General features: G+C 43.3%; 1 protein-coding gene across 2 annotated transcripts in view; it reads right to left on the bottom strand.

Annotated features, from left to right (window-relative positions):
- RGL1 (ral guanine nucleotide dissociation stimulator like 1) overlaps positions 1–24,089 on the bottom strand; it is a 215,119-nt gene that overhangs the window by 116,988 nt on the left and 74,042 nt on the right. The window contains exons 1-2 of one of the 2 annotated variants that reach the window (XM_081113218.1): positions 3,129–3,294; positions 2,032–2,142 (exon numbers count right to left, since the gene is read on the bottom strand). In XM_081113218.1, coding sequence (XP_080969344.1) covers positions 2,032–2,142; positions 3,129–3,155 — 138 coding nt within the window. In that variant the 5' untranslated portion in view covers positions 3,156–3,294. Of the gene's footprint in view, positions 1–2,031; positions 2,143–3,128; positions 3,295–24,089 lie in introns of those variants that run through there. The other variant, XM_081113217.1, reaches the window with a different exon arrangement.

Genomic DNA, 24,089 nt, shown 5'->3' with positions numbered 1-24,089 from the left:
CAATATTTCAGCTCTACCGCCAAGTCTGGGTGAACCAACTCTAAACACTGTATAAACTTGGGAACACTGGGAGAGGGGGAGAGAAGCAGAGGCCAGTGTACAGGCCAGTCAGTGAGACTGCTACTAAGTCACTGTGAACATCTCAATGGACCATACTTTGTGCATTTGGGGCTACAGTTAACCCCTCCACTTCTCCATGACTGATTCATTGCTACTATGTTTGGCTAAAACCTAAAACTGTCACCCAAGCAACATCAGTCTCATTAGAAGAAGAGGAACCACCAGCATCAGCAAATATAATGACCCTTTTGAAGGCAGCTGGTTGAGGACCTGTGAATCATTCTGCAACACCCAGACAGGGCAAACCACATCAACACTACATCTAAACAAAAAGCATCGACACCACCACCAAAAGCAAAGTGATGACTTGTCAGCACTCCAGTTCTTCTTTCCCAAGCAGGCCTACTGGTGACGCACCTCATTCATTTTTAAATCATATTCAGATTAAGTCTCCGCCGACCTGTCCAATGAAGACCTCAAGTCAGGCCACACCTGCAGATGTCACCAACAGTTCACTCTCCTAGGGGGTGGGACCTCAGCCCAAAGTACAGAGCAGGAAAGACCTGAGTTGAAGCAGCTGGGGAAGCTGAAAGCAATGAAGGCCTGTGTCAGGAGGTCAGCAGACCAGCAGGCCCGGGCCAGAGGAAATCGTTGCTGCTGGCCATCCTGCCTTAAGTTCTGGGAGTTACAAGTCACATGCTGCCTCTGGTCTTTTTTGGTTTTTGTTTGTTTGTTTAAATATATTTTTATTGAACTCAGAGAAGAAGGGAGAGGGAGAGGGAGAGGGAGGGAGGGAGAGAGGGAGAGAGAGAGAGAGAGAGAGAGAGAGAGAGAGAGAGAGAGAGAGAGATCAATGATGAGGGAGAATCATTGATCGGCTGCCTCCTGCACGTCCCACCCTGGGGATCAAGCCCGCAGTTTAAGCATGTGCCCTGAATGGGAATTAAACCGGCGCTCAACCATTGAGCCATGCCGGCCCACCACTGAATTTTCTGAGACCTGAAGTCAATAAAGATTGATGCAAGTGCATAATCTTCATTGCCCTCAAGCCCATAACCGGCAAAGCCTGAGTGTGGCTAGAACAAGGCTCAGTGAAACCACATTCATCCCCTCTATTGGCTCTCCCATTGTTTCCTTTCTCAAGGCTTTAGTGCCACCTCTCACTGCTCTCTCTGAGACTTACTTCCAGTTCCAGATCAATAATTCCTTCCTTCTGCCACATGCTGACGCTTGCTCAACTAGCCATCCTGTCGCCAAGCTTTCCATTTCTCACACCCCCTAATTATTTGGGACATGTTGAAGGATCCATTAGGTGATAAGGAATAACCTCACATGATCCCACTCAAGATTTTAGAATCTCAGTGGGAAAAATCTTGCTTATGGAGGCAGTGTTTCCCCAAAGGCCCAGCAGTCTATGTGCACTATACATGAGCCGCGGGCACTGAGCATGCATCTGCCTCCTCGTGGGCTGTAGAAAGGAGGTAAGAGTGGGACATCTGCCACCCCCCACCAGAAGCAGATTTGGAATGGTCTGTCCCCTGAGCATTCTGGGTACTCTATTTCGGAGTAAGAGAGGGGCTGTCAGCATCAGCAGAAGGGAGACCGGGAGAGAAAAGAGTGCCATTTGGACAAAACTGCTTATGGTTCTTGTCTATCAGAGTGCTGCTTTCTGGTCCTATTCTTCTGTGTCACCTTCTGCTCCTCCATCCCAACTCTATTTGCCAAATACCTCAAGATGTTTCTAAGAGGCTCTGAATTATTGAGGGACCTGGGGAAGATGCTTTGGGAAAAATTAAGTGCAAAAACAGACAGCCCTGTACAGCTGGTGCAAATACTTGGTCACTGGCAGTTTCTTTCTAAGGCGGAAAGGGAATGGGGGGAGAGGGAGAAGCCAGCCTCTGCTAAATAATAATGAGATTCACAGAACAGACACAGCAGCTCCAAAGTTCACATCTCTCCGGCTTTACTCACCCCGAGCCATCTTGCTCCTTTATTGGCAGCCTGTTGAATCTGGACTCGCTTCAGGGTGACATGGTAGACAGCTCCTTCCTCTACCTCTTCACCCCAGTCCTGAATCGAGCTCTACCAGGGGATGGGAAAGAGAAAGAAAAAGGTTGTTTTGTTTTGTTTTGTTTTTCCCTCCTCTCTGCAAACCGCAATCTCTCCCAGCTGCGTTGCTGCTTACCCCAGCACTCAGGGCAAAAGACAGGCTGTTCAAAATAAATATTACAATCAGAGCCATGCAAGGCACATTGCGATAAAGGGAACGCTGAGATTTTCTTGGCCCCCAGCCCTTTCCTGTGGTATCAGGATCCCCGGACTTTTCCATTTAGTTATTTTCCTAGACTCACTCGCATATCTTAAATAATTTTTAAGGTGTGTGGTGTGTTGTGTTCTTTCTTCCCCAGGAGGATAGTTTTTTCTTCTTAAAGAAACTCTGGTTTAGTCCTGATTAACTTTTCCTCCCTAAAGGAAAGAAAAAACAATTCCTTGGTAGGAAAAAAGTTTGTACTTTTAGAAGTGGCTCCGTTATTGGAGCGAACTGCATTTTAAAGTCAGACACAAACAAGCATTTAAAATGCCACGGGTCCTGACGCTTTTGGAAGTCAACCCCTTCCCATCGCCTTTCTCTCCTCTTATTGTTCGGGGGACCCAACAAGTCAGCGGGGGGTGGAAAGTTTTCATTTCCATAAAATCCTCTGGCAAGTGCAGAAGAAGCGACACATCATCACGCAGCCTCTAGTTAGACGCGTGCTTGGACGCCCCGGATTCCACGTCCCGGGCTGAGCTGCAAGTCCGTGTGAAAGAGCCGCCGGGCACAGAGCGCTCCGCGGTTCGCCCCGGCTCTTTCTCCTTAAAAGTTGTCCCTCCGGACAGACGTCTGCCCCCCACACAGCCGGCAAGAGCTGAGAAAGGGGGGCTCCCGGGAAGCGAGCAGACCCGCGGCGCCGGAGGCACACGGCCGGCCGGAGCGGGAAGGCTGAGCGCCCGAGCAGGGAAGGGCGCTCCGTTCACTCCGAGGGAGTCCCGAGCGCCCGGAGCAAGCGGGAGAGGCAGGGTTCCGTTACCATTTTAGCTTGCCAGAGCAATTTCATTCTCAGCCTTCCCTCCGGTACGGCGACGCGGCATGGTGCGCCCTGCTCCCAGGCCAGCGGGGTCCCGGCCCCGGTCCGCGCGCCGAGCACAGACACGCGCTGCGCTGCCCCCGCCGCCGCCGCCGGTGCGCGCGACTCCGGCCACAAAGGGAGCGCGGCGAGCGAGCCGCCAGCGAGGGCGCCGCAGACTCCTCCCCGCGCCACTCCGCCACTCCGTGATGTCAGGCTTTCCTGTTTGTGCCTGGGAGCGCACGCTCCGCTCCTGAAGCCCCAGGGATCAAGTTAGCGGGGAGATGCTCCCCCACGCTCTGCAGGTGACCCGCTTCTCCCCGGCCGTCACCCGGTGCCAAAAAAGAATCGGGTGCGGTCTAGGGGACAGAAATGTGTCTTCTCCCTTCGCTAAAACAAATAAAGGAGGAGGAGTGCAAGTAGGATGGGAGGAGAGGGCTGGAAAAACGTGTTATCTGCCTGTTACCTATGGAATGCCGATTAAATCAGGGCGGCCCCGTGAGTGAAGCAATACTAGAATGCAGAAAGTTTTTTCATCAAGGCAAAAGAAAAAGAAAAAAGGAAGAAAGAGAGAGAGAGAGAGAGAGAGAGAGAGAGAGAGAGAGAGAGAAGGAAAAGAAGGAAGGAAGGGAAAGAGAGAGAGAGAAAGGAAGAAAGAAAGAAAAGAAAGAAAGGAAAAGAAAAGGAAAGAAAAAGGAATTGCTCAGAGGCTGTACCAGAACCTGTGCCCAGGTATGAACCCTGGTCCACATCATCATTCTACTCACAGGCAATTACTCTGGACTCTACCACCCAGTACAAACCATCGGTCATCCCACAGTACCTGGCCATCGGGAGGGAAGGCGGAAAAGGGTTCTGCTGGGACTGAGTGCGTGGAAAGTGGGTGGGCGAGTTTTTGTGAGTTGTCACCATCTCCACTTGTCTGTACTGTAGGGACACAGCAGGATAATAACCACAGGGGGGAAAGCCGTTCATGGAGAGCGTGCCAGAGGGAGTTTGGTCATAACAGAAAGATCTGCTCTCAGGATAAAAGATTATGGCCATTTTTAGACTCCATGTTAATAAATCAACAGCACGATACCAGAAGATAATGCAATCAGACTTGGGCACATTATGGAATTCCATGCCAATTATAAAACCTTTAGGGCTCATGTCTTTTACACTATTCACCCCTAAATGAGTTTAATCGCCTTTTGTTTTGTTTTTAAAGATCTCTCATGAATTGCCATGGTAAGGCATAAGGTAGGCCCTGGTTAATAATAAATATATCACGAGCTGTTTGAAAAGCTAGAGAATCAAGTGTCCTGATGTTCCCAGGAAGGCAGAATAATGACACAGTCCATCAAGGAAAAACAAAAGGGCATTAGGACACTTGAGGACATCTTGGAGTCACTCAGCCATGGTCTCCTCACCCAACCAGAACCTCCAGGGCTCAGTAACTGTGGAGACAGGAAGACCAGATCCTTCTGCGAGCACCAGGACAAGGGCCCCAGAGTCCTGAGGAAAATCATGTGGAAGCCCAACTCCCTGCTTTATAAGTCATCCTCAGGCCCCCAGGCCACCCCTGGAGAACCTATTCAGTGACTCTGAAGACCACAAGATGTACTCATGGATTAATTTCACCATCGCTGCAAATTTGAAGATGACTGAAGATTTTCTACTTCGGGGATATCAAGTCGTTCATTTGCCCTCACCCCTTCCAGGAAGCCTTCCTGGACAGGGAAGCCAATAACTCAGATCTCACCACCTTCTCCCTGGCTGGCCACCTGGTGGGGAAAGAGGAAAGGACAGACTTCGAGCAGACCCAGCTTCAAATCCACACTCACATGAAGGCAAAACTTTGGCTCTACTTCCTTGAGCTTTAATTTCCTCGTCTGCAAGGTGGGACCAACATCTACCTCATAGCGTTTGAACAGGATTAAATGAAATATGTTTGCAAGCCTTCTAGCACATGGTAAGTGATCAAAAAGAGTTCCATTCCCTTATTACTGTACTTCCTCCCAAACCGTATCTTCGCAGGCTCACTGAAGTTCTGTATGCATGCCATGTGGGGAAATCTAAAATGATGTCTTCTCGCTGAAGTTGTCATTTCAGAGAGGTTTTCCCAAGAATAATTACTTGTATTTATACCTGATAAAGAATGTGATTTTGTCCAAATGCTGATAAAAAAAGAAAAAGGCTGGTTGTTGGTTTTTTGTTATCATTAATCCTCTCCTGAGCATATTTTTCCATTGATTTTTAGAGAGAGTGGAAGGGAGGGGGAGAGACAAAGAGAGAGAAACATCAATGTGAGAGAGACACATCGATTGGTGGCCTCCCGCACGTGCTCCCACCGGGGCAGGGACAAGATCCTAACAGTGCTCTTGACCAGAATTGAACCTGCGAACCTTCAGTCCATGGGCTGATGCTTTATCCACTGAGCAAAACTGGCTAGGGTGAAAAAAAGGCTGGCTTTATGCTAGATAGAGCAATCTAGTGTTGCAATTTATAATTCTTAAAATATTTATTTTTAAATATTTCACCTGCAGGCAGCTCTGTCAGTGTTACCTTCTTACATACACCTTTGGTTGAAATACTCCTAGTCATAATGTGGGAAGGACAAACCAACAAGTCATTTATAACTAAGTTTGAATTTATTTACCAGATTAGTGTACCCATGACCTAGCATGATCCTAAGATAACCAGTTTTATTAAAAGGAGATCAATAATGCTTTCTAGTTTTTAGTGTACAAGTCTTTGATCTCCTTGGTTAAGTTACTCCTAAGTATTTTATTCTTTTTGATGCTATTGCAAATGGGATTTTCTTAATTTCATTTTCATTGTTAGTGTACAGAAATGCAAATGCTTTTTATATATTGATTTTATAGCCTAAATCTCCATCAACAGATTGCATTAAAAAAATGTGGAGTATACATACAATGGAATATTATTCAGCCTCAAAAAACAAGGGCATCCTGTCATATGTGACAACACAGATGAACCTTGAGACATTATGCTAAGTTAAGTGAGCCAATCACAGGACAGAACTGCATAATTCCATTTATATGAGGTATCTATAGCATTCAAACTCATAGAAGCAGAAAGTAGAACGAATGGTAGTTGCCAGGGATAGGAGGGGAGGGGAAATGAGTTGCTGTTCAATGCATATCAAGTTTCAGTTATGCAAGATGGAAAAATTCTAGAGATCTACTGTACAACATCATAGTTAATAATAAAGCACCTGAAAGAGTACTTGGAACGTCAGAGGCCTTGAATTAAAACATATCTCCTTGCCCTCACCCACCCCCACCCCCACCCCCGTCCTCCCATTCTTTCCTTTTAATGTAAATCTGTATTCATTTACTGATCTTGGTTTGCAATCTGCCGGTTGTTTACATGTTTGCTTGGGTAATAGCTTGGACTGCATAACAGAAAAGAATGGGCAGTGTAAGAATAATGGATATTGTACTTGGATATATAGGGTGAAAAACCTGTTTTGGGTTTGTTTTTTTTTTTATTGACTTCAGAGAGGAAGGGAGAGACAGACATCAATGATGAGAAAAGAAAGATTGATCAGCTGCCTCCTGCATGCCCCCTACTGGGGACAGAGCCCACAACCAGGGCCCTTGACCAGAATCAAATCCGGGACGTTTCAGTCCACGGGCTGACACTCTATCCACTGAGCCAAGACAGCTGGGGCTGAAAAACTTGTCTTGAAGACAGCAATATCAGCATGGGATGGGAAGAAATGGGAAGGCCTAGGTTCTGTCCTCAAACTCATTGCTGGAATATAATGTCCTATGCCCAATGATAAGTTTGGAGAACGGTCCTAAGAGATCAATAATAATAACACTAATAACAACAGCCACGGCAGCGAGGTGAAGAAAGCTAAATACGTGAGAGGTCAGGATTTCCCCTCCACACCTTCGGGCTGCTGAGTGCCTGTTGCCTCTACATGCCTGCAGCCTTACCTAAAGTGATGAGTTTGAAAACCTTTCCCACTTTTAAATGGAATTGATAATAGCCATTTGGCAACATTTTATTCAGAAACTATACCTTCAGCTATCTGTATGTCCCTAAAAAACTTTTGATGGAGGACATAAGCAAATAAATGTTGCTCTTTTACTCCTTTATCCAACAATATTCAAGTATTGTCAAAAGGCAAACTACTGTTCTTCAGGCCTATGGGCTATGTTGCTCACCAATGTACTTCATGTTCTGCTCCCCACTATCAGCTGGGCAGCCTGCTGGAGTTGTTTCTAGCTATGCTGACTGGGGTTGCCCTGTGTACCCACTCTTAAGTTTTCAACCTTGAACAGTGCTCACTCTGGCCAGGTGGCTCAGTTGGTTGGAGTGTTGTCTCATACACGAAGAGGCTGCAGGTTCAATTTCTGATCAGGGCACATACCTAGGTTACGGGTTCTATCCCTAGTCGGGGCATGTATGGGAGGCAACCAATCAATATTTCTCTCTCACATTGATGTTTTGTTTTTTTTTTCTTTCTTTCCTTCTTTCTTTCCTTCTTTCTTTCTTCCTTCCTCCCTTCCTTCCTTTCTTTTTTTCTTCTTTTCTCGCAAATCAATAAAAAATATCCTCGGGTGAGTATAAAAAAAAATGTACAGTCCTCTTAAACACTCTTTAAGCAATAGAGAGTTGCTTCTATTTTCTGAGGGACCAAAGTAATTTTATTAATCATCACAGAGATACTATAAGGTATAAATTAAAATCTCAATGCTGTTATTAAGTTCTATTTAAGAAAGCAACTCACAAGCCAATGTTAGATGCACCTACTACAACTAAAGAAGAGGCTGCCCTGGGTAGAAAGTGGAAACAGAGGAAACATAAACATAGCCCTGACAGATGGCAGGCCGAAAGCAGGGGACTTCATGATGACAAACATTTCACCAATAGTTGGTGGTTGCTTTTAATTGTTGATGATGCTCCCTTGAGGAGGAAGTTGGTTACTGGAATACTATGTGTAACTTGGACTAATGAGTATTATTCCTCATCTAATTATAGATTTCTGTAAAAGAAAAAGGACAGCTAGAAATCTGTTCCCTTGATTGAAAACATTTAACAGTCAGCTCAGACATGAGGCCAGGTCTGTGTTATATATAATAAAACATTCTGCAAAATGGAAGATAGGGACCTGATGCCATGAAGACTTTGACCAAAATTACAGAAGGACGCACTGGGCAATTAGCCAAATCATATGTTGTTTTGGGGCTTAAGGAACCTACTTTTTCCATAATAATGGTATTAAAATGGTACTGAAAATCCAAATAAGTTAGAACCAGTATAAGTTAGAGACTAAGCATGGTGGCTTTGAGTCCTAGATGCATCACTTCTCTCTGAAATGAGGTGTTTAACATCGCTAAGCCTATAAAAAATAGGGATACAAACACCTTGACTCATAGTGAGAATTAAATAAGATAATCCACACCAAACCCTTAGCACAGTATCTGGCACCATGGTTACTACTCAATGTTGTCTAGAAGTAGTAGTCATCGTCATCGTCGCCTTGAACATATCTGGCTCCCCCCATCACAGAGCCTTTACACATGTGATTCTTCCCTTTGGGGACATCCCTCCCTCTTACCTTCTCCCACCCTAAGATGTGCTCTCATGGCACCATGTTCCTCTCTTTGTAGCCCTATCACAGTTTCATTTTACATTTAATTGTATGATTATTTGGTAAATGTCTGTTCCCCCAAACCCTGCAAAGACAGAGGAAATGTCTGTGTGTTTTTTTCTCACCACTGTATTCTAGCAGCTCACACAGTGCCTGGCACAGAATAGATGCTCAACAACTATTTGATTGACAGCTAAATATGTAGATAAATGCCATGCTATAAATTCAAGTAAGTGCTTAGTGATTGTTGTTGAGTCATATACATGAATCACTCAATATTGTCTCCACCTCTAAGTTGCTTATACTCTAAAAAGTAGAGAAGGGGCATAAAGAGCATAAGTGAAAAATGGACTTTGCAAATCCACAGATCAGAGAGTACAGATTAGGAAAGCCGGCAGACTGTGCAATGTGTCACCGAGAGGACACAGAAAATTGGTCAGGAGGCACTCACTCTTAAAGGACTTGCAGATAATTACAGCCTTTAACAAGGCTGTGTCAGCTACAGCCTTTAAAGAAAAAGAAATATGGACCGGGAGGAAGAGAGGAAGGTCTTCCAGGGGAGAGGATGGCAGGGCCAAAGGATGATATTTGGTTGGAGAAGTGGCTCATACACTCGAAGGAAATGAGGTTTGGATACAGTAGTTGGTTGATGGAGATTCTTGAATTTTTCTTAAGAGGACATTGAAATGATAAAGCAGAGTGTGAATAAGATGATTCTAATAATGTCCCATAGGTTGTCTTAGAGGGAAGAAAGCATAGAGGTAGAGTGAACTAACAGGAAGCTGTTGGAATAGTGGACATGCCAAATATTTAACACCTAGGTTGAGACAATATTTGAAATAAAGAAATGAATCTCAGTGATTTTTTTTTTAAAAAAAATTGATGTTGCAACCTGATGATAGGCAGCATATTGCAAGTAAATAGGAGGGGAAAGAAAAGAAACCTACAAGGTTTTAAGGCTGGGACACTGGGATTGAAGTGGAGACATGAAAATAAAGAGAAAGGGGGGAGGGGATTTTCTGTTTGGGGGAAAAAAACATTACAAGTTCAGTTCTGAGGAGAAAGAAAACAGAGATATTGAAGAGTGATCAGAAGGAAAGATAAAGGCTAGAAATGAAGAACATTAGTTGCAAGTTGGTATGTACATAAGGAAGTTGTTTGAAACCATAAATCATACGATCCCTTCTCAGGGGAAGAGACACAGAGTCTCAGGCACCCACAGATGAAGAAAACCAAACAAAGTTAAGGAGAGAGAAGAGCACGAGGAAGAGAAGAACACAGAGGGATTGAGTTGTGGAAATGCGCTCGGAAAGGAAAGCTCATGCAATTGAAAGTTCCCCAACGCTAAGATCAGGCTTGGGATATAGTCAGTGGACTTTGGAATACTGAAAAGGATGAGATTTACCTTCTGTTGCTATCACAAGAAATTATACATACTTCAAGAGGACTTCCCCTGTTTAAAAGCATAAAAAAAGGTTTTTTTTAAAATTATGGCTAGTTATTCTATTCGATGACAATCTTCAATAAAATGTAACCAAAGTTAATTGAAAGCCTTAGTGTGGTCAGTTACATAACACCAGAATTGCTGAATAGCTTAAATGCAGTGTTTTCCCAGAAATATTTGTCTTTTGGAGGAAACCATGAATGGAAAGTTTCTGCCTTAAAGGAGAAGTTTTGAGAAGGTGGAGAGAAAAGAAAAACATATAATGGAAATATAACTATAACAATAATTAACCAAAACGCTACAAATATTGGTAACTATTCACACAGGGACAAGCAAAACAGAAAGAAAAGTGAACTTTACCACTTTAGAGAGTTGATTGTTGGTTGTATATCATGTCTTCTTAAAAATCAGAAAATACCTCATATAATGCCTTTGCCAGGAACAATATTAAACAGATCTTTGGTTCTTCTGATTTTCTTGTTCAACTGGCAGAATCAACTCAGACGAATTCATACTGATCCTGTTTTGTCTAAGACGTAAAGTGAGGTCTGTAGAATGAAAACGTTGTTTAGTTTGGGGCTAGAGAAGGGATGTGTCATGACCTTGGTTTATTCAGCTTCTTCTAGTTAGGCAAATAGCTGCTGGTCTGGAAAGCTACACAGAGATCTCACTTCCACCCTGGCTTTTCTGCCCTTCCCCTCCAAGGGGAAGGAGGGAGGAAGGGAGATATATTTTTTTAAATTGTGAGATGGATTGACTCCATCGAAGAAGCCATAGGCCTGAGGCTACAGGAGCTGAGCAGGGCTGTTGAGGACAGGACATTGTGGGAGGGGAGAATTGATGGAGTTGGGTGGCCTTCATCTCAAACCTTAATCATAAAATCTAATGATTTCTCTCCAGAATATCATAAACCCAACAGAAAAGCATTGTAAAGAAATGATGGTGCAATCATAAGTTATGTGGCCACCTTATAACAAAATAAGTAGTATATTTTTTCTTATAGCCAAATAGGTAATGTGTTTAACATTATTCAAAGGAATTTCTCTCCTATAACTTGCCAGGATGTCCTGCTGTGACGTTCATGTGTCCCGTGCCTGAGGAAACCACACCACCCTTGGTTGAAATGAAGGCTGCATGAGCTTAGCACAAGGACCAGCTGGTATTCTTGGCATACGTACCCAACTCGGGCTAAGTTTTTAGTCTTCCCCACCCGAAAAGGCTTAGGGATAAAGTGGGGATTGGGAAATCAGTGGAAAACCCCTCAATGTGATTAGTTCTATAAATTTATAGCAGACTCAAGATGCCCTAAGGAGGTCGAAAAGGCCCTAGAATCAGTTCCAGGTACCAAAAAGAAATTAAATTCGCTTTGGGTGTAGGTTCCAAAGATTTCAAAACAAAATTAGACCTGCTAGGATTTTGGCATGACAGTTAACCATGTGGACAAGGATATTGTCCTTGGATGGTGGAGCAGCAAGATAGACAGAGCCTGGCCATGGCCATCATCTCACAGAACAAAGCTGCCATATACCAGCCTTGGACTGCCTGTCTCTGGACCATTTCATGAGAGAGAGAAATAGAATTCCTTCTTGTTTACATTGTAGTGAAATTGGCTCTCTCTGTTACATGCAGCCAAATCTATATACCTGTTATTACATCTGTTAAATGGAACAGAAATCAGTAAAGGTAAGAGAGTCACTTTAGCCAAAGGCTGGATCATACCTCTGAAATTTACGCTGAAATTATTCTAGGCTCTGAAAAAGATTTCTTTACCTACTTATTGTTGACTCAATGAATATGCAGTAAATATTTGCTGAGTGTCCACTATATATATCAGGCGCTGTGCTAGGCAATACAGAAATAAATTTTGACAAGACAGTTGTGGTGCTAACAGATTAGAGAGAGAAACAGACAAAACATGTACATTACAGTATCATAAATGCTGAGAGAAAGGTTGCTATTGGAGTATACAAGCTGAGCCCATAGGATTCAGGAATGCTTCCCAGAGAGAATAATCTTGAAAGTGAGTTCTGAAAGATGTGATGGAATTAGAAATAGCACAGGGAGGGGTTGGGGGTGAGGGGCAAGCAACCAGGCAGAGGGAACAGAATGGGGGAAAGCCCAGGACTCAGAGGAATCACAGATTGAACAGACTCCTGGGCATGGCCCACTAGCTCACCAAACATACCTCTGACTCCAGGCAACCCTGTGAATGAGTGAGATGCCCAATGTCCTGTCCTCAACAGCCCTGCTCAGCTCCTGTAGGCTCAGGCCTATCGCTTCTTCGATGGAGACAATCCATCTCATATTTGGTCTTCCCTTTTCCAACTGCCTTCTGTTTCCCCAGGATTATTGTCTTTTCCAAAGAACCCTACCTTCTTATGTGTCTGAAGTAGGACAGCTTCAGTTTTGTCAGTTTAGCTCCAGGACCTACTAGTTCTTCTGCCTGGCGGTCCAGGGTATCCATAGAGCTCTCCTCCAACACCGTATCTCATATGAATCCATTTTTTTCCCATCAGCCTCTTCATTGTCCAACTTTCACATCCTTACATAGTAATTGGGAATAGGCTGGTACTGTATGTTTTTTCCCCAAAAAAGAAGTTAGTAGTATATCTTCACTTTGTGAGTACTAATTTGTCGTAATAGTATAATATACTAACTGGATATTTGTCCCTTGGACACATGAAGTATGCTTTTGTTTTGTTTTATGTAATCCCATTATCCCATAACTAATCCTCTGTGAAGGCTCAGATAAATAAATGACTATTTTAATGACTTTAACAGAGCACATCCTATGTGTGAGGCACTGACCTGCACGGTACATACTGTTCCTGGGTCCAAAGTAAGGGAGGCAAAGAAGGAAATGAACAAAGCAAGCAGGCAAGAGGGAAGAGCATTATTGTGGGCTTCTACGGAACCAGCCAGACTCTAAATTCCAAACCAGATTGTGAGTGTTACAATTGGTCCCACTTAGAATGGCCATCCTAGCACATCCCAGGTAAGAGTCTGGCACATGTTGGGGGCAGGATGGGAGGCCTTCTCTCATGTCCCACCTTGGAAATACTCAATGTTAGTGCTATCCCTGACCAGGGAACGGGAGAGAAGACCAGAGAGTGGGATCTCTTTGGGGGGAGAAGGGGGCAGGGAGGGAAGCAATTTTAGAAATACTAAATGCTGTGAGCCACCTGAAGGAGACTTAAGTATGAACAGAATTTCAAGGCAATGGGGAAGGGTTCAGGGAAGCTGGGTAAGAGAAAAGAGCAATCCAAGCAGAGGGAAAGGCATAAGCCCAAGCATAGAGGTCAAATGCGAGGTCATCATAGACCAGGCAGAGGGAAGGCAGCCACCCAGAGAGAATGATCTGCCTGGACACAGACCACTGTACCTGTTGCTCACTCTTTCACCAGGATATTCCATGAGTCATATCGATGGAAATATATAACTTCACCCCGTGTAGACTAGCCAAGTTCCTCTGCACTAGGGTGGTTTGAAATCTACCCACCCCGCTTGAGGGAGGTCAGAATTATGTGTAATTTAGCTACCACAGCCTATCACCTATGTGCAGGTATGCATATTTTTGTGTTGGTAAATACTAACATTTTCTGTCACTTTACAAAGTAATTCTACATATAGTAGTTCCCTTAATCTTCACAACGGCTCCAAAAGTAGAGGTATTATTATCTCCACTCAAAGTTCCAGATTACAAAGACAATGTGAAGGAGCCAGGTCTTAGACCCAAGTCTTTTGACTCCAAATACCATGCTGTTTTGTCCATAGAACATCTATTTGCATCTTTGCTGTTGCTTAATTATTTAGGACTTAAAGCACCTTATGAGTACATGAGGTCTTCAGACCCATTTGTAATCAGGGGTGCATTCACACAGTTGCCAGCACTCAAGAATTATGAGTCCATACTGGCTCTTTCCTGAGTGACTTGTCCTTTTCATTCCCATCATCCCAGTACAGGTTCATATTGCCTGGCACAATGGCTCCATTCATTCATGCATACAATCACGTAGGCAGCCACTATGCTTCAGGTGCTGTGCTAGGTGCTAGGGATCAATACAGAGCCTCAGCTGTCAAAGAACTTACAGTGTAGGGAGGAGACACATGCGTAAATAGGACCCTTAGAAGAACGTGAGACTATTCAATGGAATAGCCACATGGCGGGACCCCTAGCATCACGGACAAGCACCTAATCCAGAGTCAAGGAGTCAGGAAAGTCTACAGCTGAGACTTTAATGGAAAGCCGAAGTTAGCAAATAAAAAGGGTCAGGAGAAGGAATGGCATGAGCAGAGGCATGGGTGTCAAAGAAAGCAAAGCAGTTTCACAGCGAGAACTGGATATGGTTTGATATGCCTGAAGGATGAGTGCAGTGGGAAGGGCTGTGGAGAGCTGAGGTAAGCATCAGATTACAGAGAGGTTGGGAGCCATGTTAAAGAATCTGGATTTTATCCAGTGCAGTGGAGACCATAAAGGGTCTCATGTAGAGTTACATGAGAAGACTTGCATTTTTAAGAGATCTGACTGTGACATGGAGAAAGGACTGGAGCAATACTGCTCCCATAGGAATATAATCTGAGCCATTTATGTAATTTCAACTTTTCTAGCTGCCAAATTTAAAAAGTAAAAATAAACAGATGAAATTAACATTTTATTCGTTAACTAATATTACCAATGTTAATAATATAGTTTCACTCACAGTATTAGAAAGAGGTACAGCCCTAGCTGGTTTGGCTCAGTGAATTGACCGTCGGACTGCGGATGAAGGGTCCTGGGTTCGATTCCAGTCAAGGGCACACACTTTCAGTTGTAGGCTCCATACCCAATCCATGCAGGAGGCAACCAATCGATGTGTCTCTCTCACATCGATGTTTCTCTCTCTGTCCCTCCCCCTCCCTTCCACTCTCTCTAAAAATCAATGGAAAAATATCTTCAGGTGAAGATTAACCAAAAAAAAGAGACAGACAGACATAAGAAAGAAAGAGAGAGAGAGAGGGAGGGAGGGAGGGAGGGAGGGAGGGAGGGAGGGAGAAAAATATGAACACATTGGAGAAGTATTCAGGAAGGGGAATAGTAGAAATTTATTACAAATGAACTTTAGTTCATTTTACACAGTAGGGTCAAACTAATCTTGCTGAAATATACCTGTGATTAAGATCCTCCCTTACTTTAATTTTTCCTTTTTTTTTTTGTCTTTTGCCTTTTGCCTTTTCCTACCACATAAAGCCTAAGCTCTTCAGCCAGCATTGAGTTGAGCCTTTTCTCCAGTGTTTGCATCCTCCCATCCACACAGCTGGGCCTCTCTCTCCACTCCCACCTGCAGAGACGTCCCAACGTCCAAGACCAGGCATAACCTTACACAGAAGGAATGAGAAGACCTCAGCTCAGCACTCTGGGATGTAGTGTCAACCGTTCCTACTTCTAGTCAGGCCCCGTGTTCCAGGTCTAACTCCTGGCTTGGAACTCTGCCCGGTCCCTCTGGGGTGGGGGCCCTGCTTCTTGCTTTCCATTCCTTTCTTTCCTCCTTCCAGAGCTTGGAAATCTGCCCATGAACCTGAGCTCAGTGGCTGGAGCCTGCTGACTGCTGCCTGACTTTCTTATTCCCTTAATTTCTGATTACATTTCTCAGTGTCACCTGTCCTAGATCGCCCAGTACCAGCACCTCCAAGCCTGAGACTTGTCTCCCACCTTCAAACACCAATCCTACTTGCCTTGGTGACCGCCTGCCTCTGTTTCTGTAGACCTCTGCATATCATTTCTAACGCCTTGTCTGCCACCTAGACTTCCTTGCAGCTCTTGCCCCATCCCCATGGGCAGATCTAGCCAGTCTGCCCTGTCTTTTGCAGGGAACCAGGCCATTTCTAACAGTATCTTGAGCTATGACAATTGACATTCAATGCCCCGCAGATTAGAGCCCCACCCACCAGGAACACTTTCTCACTAGGCTTGTGAACACTTGACTCCAGTCAAAATAATCTCACTTTTGTTTGCCAGTCATGCCCCACACCTACAGACCTCTCAGATTTATTCCTGTTAACCGCTCACCTGAAAAGGGCTTTATCCCATTCCATCCCCCACTTACTGAGGAATTCTTAACAAAGAATAAGCCCCAAAATATGACAATCCAAATCTCTTCCCAACCCTGACTGGAAATTACATCTCCTTCCTCTGAAGTCCTGTGGCTCACTATCTGGACTCCCACTATGGATTTTATTGCCTTTTTATTTTAAATGTCTTATCTCTCTTAAGTATATACTAGAGTAAGTAAACACTTTGGAAATAAAATGCATATCTGATTACTTAGCAAAGAAAACTAGGTAGGGAAGAGGGAAAGAGAGACTTGGCCCAATTTCACAACATGAGTAATCGTCCATCGAAGATTATAACTGAACAAGATCATCCTGTTAAGTGCCTGCGTAGCATCCTTAATCAAATCATTCCTGAAACATGGGAGGTAAGGGCCCCTGTCCCGATGGACTAAGGAAATTCACTGTGAGTCCCTTAGGTAATATATATATTTCTTATTGTCTTCCCTTTCTATTAGGAGTTATCTTTTTGCATCTCTCCTTCCTCCCTCCCTTTCTGAATGTGTCTGGAGCCCCATCTCTCACCCCAAAGTTCTATAACTCCCCAAACAGAACTGGAATGAATTGCCACCTCCTTGAAATCCCTCCACTTCTTCCTTTAGGCATCTACTGGGCCCATAAGTGTGATAGAAGGAGACACAGCAGCTTTCTTCCCTGAGAGAAAACTCAAGGACCCAGGGAACAACCCAGCGATGCCCTGCCCTGCCTATCTTTGAACAATTCAATGGTAACTGAAAAGACGCAGGTAGGAAAACCAGACTGACAAGTGGGTGTTTCTGTTTTTGATTAAGGGGGGCAAAGTTCATTCTTGCATCCTGTATAATAACTTCTTGTTCCCAGCAGTACACCTAGCCATGGAGGGCCCACTGCCCTCTTACTTTGCCAAGTCTATGTCATGATGTGATGGGGGAGAGCTAAGCAGATTGTACACCCTTTCCAGCTTTCCTCTTAGGAGCTCCAGATGCTTTTCAAAAAATATGACAATGATCTCACCAATCCCTGTACAGTAGCAAGAAACATTGCCAACAAAAATCAAATAATTATAATCCACCCACCATAATGTCTATTCTACCTGCATTATTCTGCAATATTAGACATCTGAGTGGCAATATACAGTGCCAAGTCCAAGGCCATGAGGTCTGAAGGCCCAATGGTCAGAAGTCCTCTGATGCTAGACAGACATCAAAGTATCAGGTTTTCTGAAGGAAGAAGCATTTAATTATGACCAAACATGCTTCAAAGTGCTTTCAAGTGGTCAGTCGCTCCTCCCTGCTTCCCTGTCTGGGCAATGAGCTCCACTTGCCTGATGAAGGAGTTGTGTTTCCTTTAGAAGCATCAAAGAGGATTCTCTCCGGCCCCACAGATTTGATGGGGCAGCAGAGTTGCCCCTTTCAAAATCCCATGTGTCCATGTTGAGATGAAATGGTCAAACCCTGTCTTCCAGGTGCTTTGCTTTGAATTGGAGACCCTATGTCCTTGTGGCAGGTACCTGGCAGGCCATCAGGGGACAGTCCTCAATTAGAACCCACATCCTTTTCTGGCCCAGCATGGGTTAAATTAACTTTCAAGGTTTGGGACAAGAATTAGTCTATTGATTAGCTTCAGAACTGGATGGATCCTCTAGTGCAGAGGGGGTGAAAGGAGATGATTCGGGTATCATTCATTAGAGTATCTGATGTCCAGAAGCTAAAACATGGGGAGCACTTTAACAATAAAAACAGAAACCGGCTACATAAGTCTGAGAAAACATCATTTCTCTTTCTACTGAAAATAGATTTTTATAATCTTGAGAGTGTACATGGGCATAATCTATTTAGAGCACAATTTGGCAGTATCTATCAATATTAAAAGCACGCATTCACTTTGAACAAGCAATGTCACTACTAGGAATTTATCCTATGAATATACATGGAATATTCAACAAAACATATGTACAAGAATGGCCAACAAAGCATTATTAGTCATGGTTTTAAAAATACATCAAAATGTCCATCAGTGCAGGGTCGGGCTAAATAAAAATGGCACACCCATATAATGGATTACTACGGACTGGTTAAAAGAATGAGATGGATTTGTGTGTGCCCATATGGAAAGATTTTGAAAACACATCATTAAGGGGGAAAGGCCAGTACAGAACAGTGTGTAGAGTATAAGTCCTTCTATGTTAAAATGCACACATAGTTGTGGGCATGGTCACTTGATGACATTTAGGCAAATGCACGAAAAAATCTCGAGAAATGGTTGGCAGTGGTCGACTTTCAGTCAAGGACTTGAAGCGGGTGGAGAAACAGCGTCAGGGTCACTTAACAGGGTGGCATTTAGGAGAAAGCTCAGGGACCAGTTTAAGTTTCTTATTTGCATTCCCCATTGTTAAAAATACTAATAATATTCTGTTATCATTTTAAAGGTTTTCTAAGTTAGTATCTTCAACCTCAATTGGGTATGTGGTCAGAGAGAGAACAAAAAAAAAGATATTCAGCAAGATCAGTAATACCCTCAGCAGCTAAGCTAAAGAGGAAGTATTCCAGTCCACAGAGGAAGATGCTGGCCTCTGCAAAAGTGTTTCCTGCGCCTGAGGGTGGAGGGGGAAGTGGAAAGAAGAAGAGTAATAATTGCCTCATCTGGGTTTTTAATTGAATTTAATTTTTTCTACTTACTTTACTTTGGAAAGGGGATTCTGATAAGAGGAACTAGCCCTTGTGGGAGAATGTGAGGGAATAAAATGTTTTCCTAGCTATGCAGAGTCAGAAGGAGCGCTCTTATCCTTTCCTCACCCACTGGCCAATCAAAAGGCCAAAATAGAGGTGTTCAGAGGGAATGTTGACAGAGCTGCTTAGCAATGGTCCTGGAAGAATAAGGAATATGAACCAGCCCCTGAGAACAAACCTTCAAGAGCTGCTGGTGACTCGGTTACTACCGAACAGCAGGACTCTTTTGTTTTCTTGAGCCTGGGAAAGAAAAGAAAGAAAAAAACCCTTTTGCTTTTGCAAACAGTCTTGAATTGCAGTTTCATTAATCCATTTCAAGGTCCAGGTTGGTGTGGCATAGGCAACTGTTTACCCACCCAGTGAAGAGATAAGGCAAGGCTGAGCCTCCAAAGAATCCACCAAGTCTCACCTGTCACACAGCTTCCGTGTATGATCCACATGGAGGCTTTCTATTGGCCAAGATCTACCTCAATGGATTTCATAATGGAGTAAAATTTATCTGAGTAAAATACTATCTGGCATAGGCCTAGATACGAAGCCTATAGAATAAGCATGACTTTAACATTGTTTTCTACCTGATGGCGCTCCCAGGGCAGGCACAGAACTGTCACCTCTTCTCACTCACCATCCGATCATTGTCACTAGGGCAGAAGAGGATGGTTAACAACACGATAAGCCTTGTTGGATAGTTTCTAAATGTTGGAGCTTCTTCAAGGAAGCGGGCACTCCCCCAGGGCAGGTTACTTCAGCTAGTTACAGGGCGAAGGAGGCCAAGGTCATGAGCTGATTTACCCTGAGGGCCATTAGCTTTGATTTGTTTCATGACCACATCCTGCATCCCTCAACCCAAACAGCTGTTTCAAAAATGGATGCCCGTGATGACAAGAGGGACTGGTCCAAAGTAAAATAGATGTGTTAGTTCAAACTCAACATGCTCCAGGAAAGATGAATCAAAGCACATCAAAAGTATTAAGATTACATCACCTGGTATTTGTTCCAAAGAGATCAGGAATAATAACATCAAGCAGACCTCAACAATCTGCACCACTGCTAGGTTGGTCATCAGACAAAAATAGCCTCATATTCACAGACAGCCATTTCTTCTTAAGGAGGAGACGATCACACTAACTCTGAATCCATTTTTCCAATAAAATACGTCTTCAAAGAAAATTATCTCATTTAGCACATAAAGAATGTTCTGCTTGTTTACAGGTGTTCCCCCAGGGAGGAAACTGCAGTCAAGACGAGTTCTATCAAAGTCTGTGCCCTTATAAGCTCATTACTAAGCATTTTATGTAAAAACTAAACTAAACGCATTTTAGTCACGACTTGATCTGTGTATTTTTCATGCTAATCAGATACTGATGTTTTTCTCTTATAAACTGTTAGTTCTTTAAATTGCCCCTCACAGTTCTTCCCTCCAAACATGTTCTTCACCCACACACCATGCATAAAATACCTCCTTTATATTCCGCAGAACCCAACACTGATGCTTTTCCATCATTAATACAAAGAAACAACTTTACAAACTGTCTTTCCTCACACTTCAATCTATTTTCTTGCTTTTGAAGTTTCAAATATAATCCACAAACATAATCCACATGCACCAGTATCTGACGCACATATAAAGACCTAAAATTTCCCAGCCTGAATGGCTCAGTGGTTGAGCATTGATCTATAAACCAGGAAGTCCCAGTTTTATTCCCAGTCAGGGTATATGCCTGGGTTGCAAGCTGGATCCCCAGTGTGGTGCGTTCAGGAGACAAGCTGATCAATGATTCTTTCTCATCATTGATGTTTCTATCTCTCTCCCTCTACCTTCCTCTCTGAAATCAACAAAAATATATATATATTTAAAAACCTAGAATTAACCTTGAGGACTGTCACACACTCCTCTTGACCTAGAATTAGCCTTGGGGGTCATCTTACATACCTTGAAATCTAAGCACATGTGCAACTGAAAGCTCTCTAATCTCAAATAATGAAAGCTTGCAACACTACAAATAAGAATCACCATTTTTAATCCCTGGTCCCAGAAAATGGGCAGCTACACTGCTCCCTTCCTGGTATGAGTCTGTCCTCTGGGGGAGGAGAGAACCTTGCCTCCCCGGTTCCTTCCTACAGGTGTCCCTTGAAAGACTGTCTACAGGAGGCTCCCAGATCCAACAGTGTCAGGTGTACAACTCTGCCAGGAGCTGAAACAGGACCTTCTCTTTCAGAAACTGATCCACCTACCACTGCTCATTGCCTTCAAAGAGCACTGAAGTCAGGCCTCAGGGAAAGATACAGCTAATTTTCTGGATATTGAGTCTATTTTGGAAATTATCTGAGAACGTGTGTCACCCTAATCAGAGAGACGTATGTTGATCATGTAGGTCTTGACCCAAAACCTGAAGCATGTTGATTGGACCATGGATGGCACATTGAATCAGGCTGAGGATAGAGATACTGGGATATGGAATCCATACCCTCTTTCCACCCTAGTATTTCTATTCTTCCCAACTTCTTTCAAGAACCTCTCCCAGTTCCTCATGGGTTATCAAGGTACCTACAGTTCCTCTGTTTGCCCCCATAAATGGGGCAGTATGTAAAATAAGGGGCCCAAAAATCCCTCCAAATCATGGAGGATTATATATGACCATCATTTTACTTAATAAAACTATATAGATATCCCTCCCCCCTTACTACTAGGTTATGAAGTCACTAGAAAAAAAAATCCTGCTCCTTTTATGCCTTTTCTCTTCTGTTTATCTTTGATATCCCCCCTTCTCCCTGCCTAGCGTTTCCCTTCTTCTCTACCCTATAGTACAGAGCCCCTTTTCTTCTTTACTTCTTCTGTATAATTCTAAACACAGCCTCTGCCAATAACCCTGAGCTCTTGCTGCATCATGCTGATTTGCACCAGCTGTGCTTGTGGTGGTGAACCCATACTTATAACAGGGTCTCCTTAGATCTTCCTCTGAAAACAAGACTCCACATATACATCTAAAAGTCATGACCAGTGGGAAGGAAACTGAGCCAAGGATAAATAGACCCTGCTTTGAACTACTGATCACATTAAGTAAGAGAAAAAATACAACGGGAGAAAAGAAAAGTGCTACCCAGAGTTGTAGCTTAAAGATTTTCTTGGATCTGTACAGCAAACTGTAAAATGATCTGTTCATTTAAACATCCCACTTCCAAATTTAATGTTAAATTTCTCAATACTAATGGGAGGAAGAGGCAGGGCAGGGAGTGAAGGATGGGAAGACTGCCATCAAGAAGGCTTCAAGTGACAATATAAAGTGTACTCCCAGATTAAAAGAGAGAAGCCAGGAACTTCATCATATAACTAGAGTTTGCAAAGCTTAGTCTTTGACAATCTTACACAATTGTAAAAAAACAAGTGCATGGAGCAGCTGTTGGGAGTTCGAGTCAAATGATGTTATTCTGCAATTTGGGGCAAATCAGAAACTTGGATTATGAGTTTTCTTATCACCTCCCTCCCTAAGGGGTCACTGGCAAAGTTACCAGATAGTTTGTGTATACTGAACGGTCTGGCCCATTTATTTTCCATTATGAAACGATGTGTAATGGTCGTGCGGTTGAACATGACCTGATGTTGTGAATGACCATCATTAGAATGTAATTATCCTTCATCTCTGCCCCAGTGCAACTATGTTCCAGATTCTCCACACCAAACTGCATTTGTCCTAGCTGCATGGGACAAATGCCATTGGTTTTGTTGAAACAAAAGTCATCCAGATTGTAAAATTATTTATTCGTTTCAAAGACTCTGGCAACCTCCAAATCAGGGACACAAACATGATCCATCTGATGTAAGAGGACATCCGGCGGTCTAAGAAAAATATGGTGAAGCTAACCCTGTATTACAAAGCTCATCTACTGACAGGTTAGGTTCCAAAAGGCTTTCTTCAAGCCTGCTTCTCTGTAAGTCCAGGAGGACATGAAACAAGCCGCTGCTAACAGTCTCCTGTTGAGGGCAGGCAGAAAGGGTGCACTTTAACCCGGGACAGCTTCCGTCCATCTATGGAAGGTCTTAGGTTGAAAATGTACAAGAGACAGAACTTCTATACTCACTTTATGCACTTGAAGGAGTTAAGAGTACGTTTCTGTCCACTACAAACAGCAGCAACATGACTTCAGGGTTCCCAGAACTCATTATTCTGTCAAACTTCAAGCACTGAGTTCCTGAGCAGCAACAACATTAGAACAAAAATGGAGACCCCACCAGGAGGATCTTTGGTGGATGAACTATTTACCAGGAGGTAAAAGCTTACATGGCCCTTCCTGATCTGAACCCCACCCTCCTTTCAAGCCCATCTCCCCCTATACCAGTGATGGCGAACCTATGACACGCGTGTCAGAGGTGACACACGAACTCATTTTTTTGGTTGATTTTTCTTTGTTAAGTGGCATTTAAATATATAAAATAAATATCAAAAATATAAGTCTTTGTTTTACCTTGGTTGCAAATATCAAAAAATTTCTATATGTGACATGGCACCAGAGTTAAGTTAGGGTTTTTCAAAATGCTGACACGCCGAGCTCAAAAGGTTCGCCATCACTGCCCTATACCTTCTACTTGGAACCCTGTCTTCCATCCATATTGAACTTCATTCCCCATTCCCTCTAGCCTCTACACCTTTGCACATGCCTTTCCCTCTGCATGTGCAAAGGACTTCCTTCCCCACCCTCATCATCACTTATTCCTGAAATGTATTAATTACTCTTAGCTTTTCCTAACCTCCCAGATTCAGATACAATGTGCCTCATACATTCTCCCTTGTAACCTTGTATTTCCTTTTAATTGCCCTGATCACATGTATGATGCCTTTTTAAAAAGAATCTATATTTCCCACTGAACCATGAGTCAGGGGTTATATCAGTCCTATTCACAGCAGTTATTCCACAAATACTTATTGGGTAAATGCCTCAATTCACTATTCTACATTTACTAAACTAGGCATTAATATATTTGAGATGCTTTATTTAATGATATCTGTCACTTTAGTAACCCTTTTGTCTTGTTTGACATGTTTAATTATAGAATTGTAAAAGTACAGAGAAACACA

The sequence above is a fragment of the Myotis nattereri genome, assembly GCF_964212035.1.
Source record: "Myotis nattereri genome assembly, chromosome: 18".
NCBI classification, from domain to species: domain Eukaryota; kingdom Metazoa; phylum Chordata; class Mammalia; order Chiroptera; family Vespertilionidae; genus Myotis; species Myotis nattereri.
The sequence above is the reverse complement of the archived record's forward strand: the minus strand, read 5'-3'. Positions and strand labels throughout refer to the sequence as shown.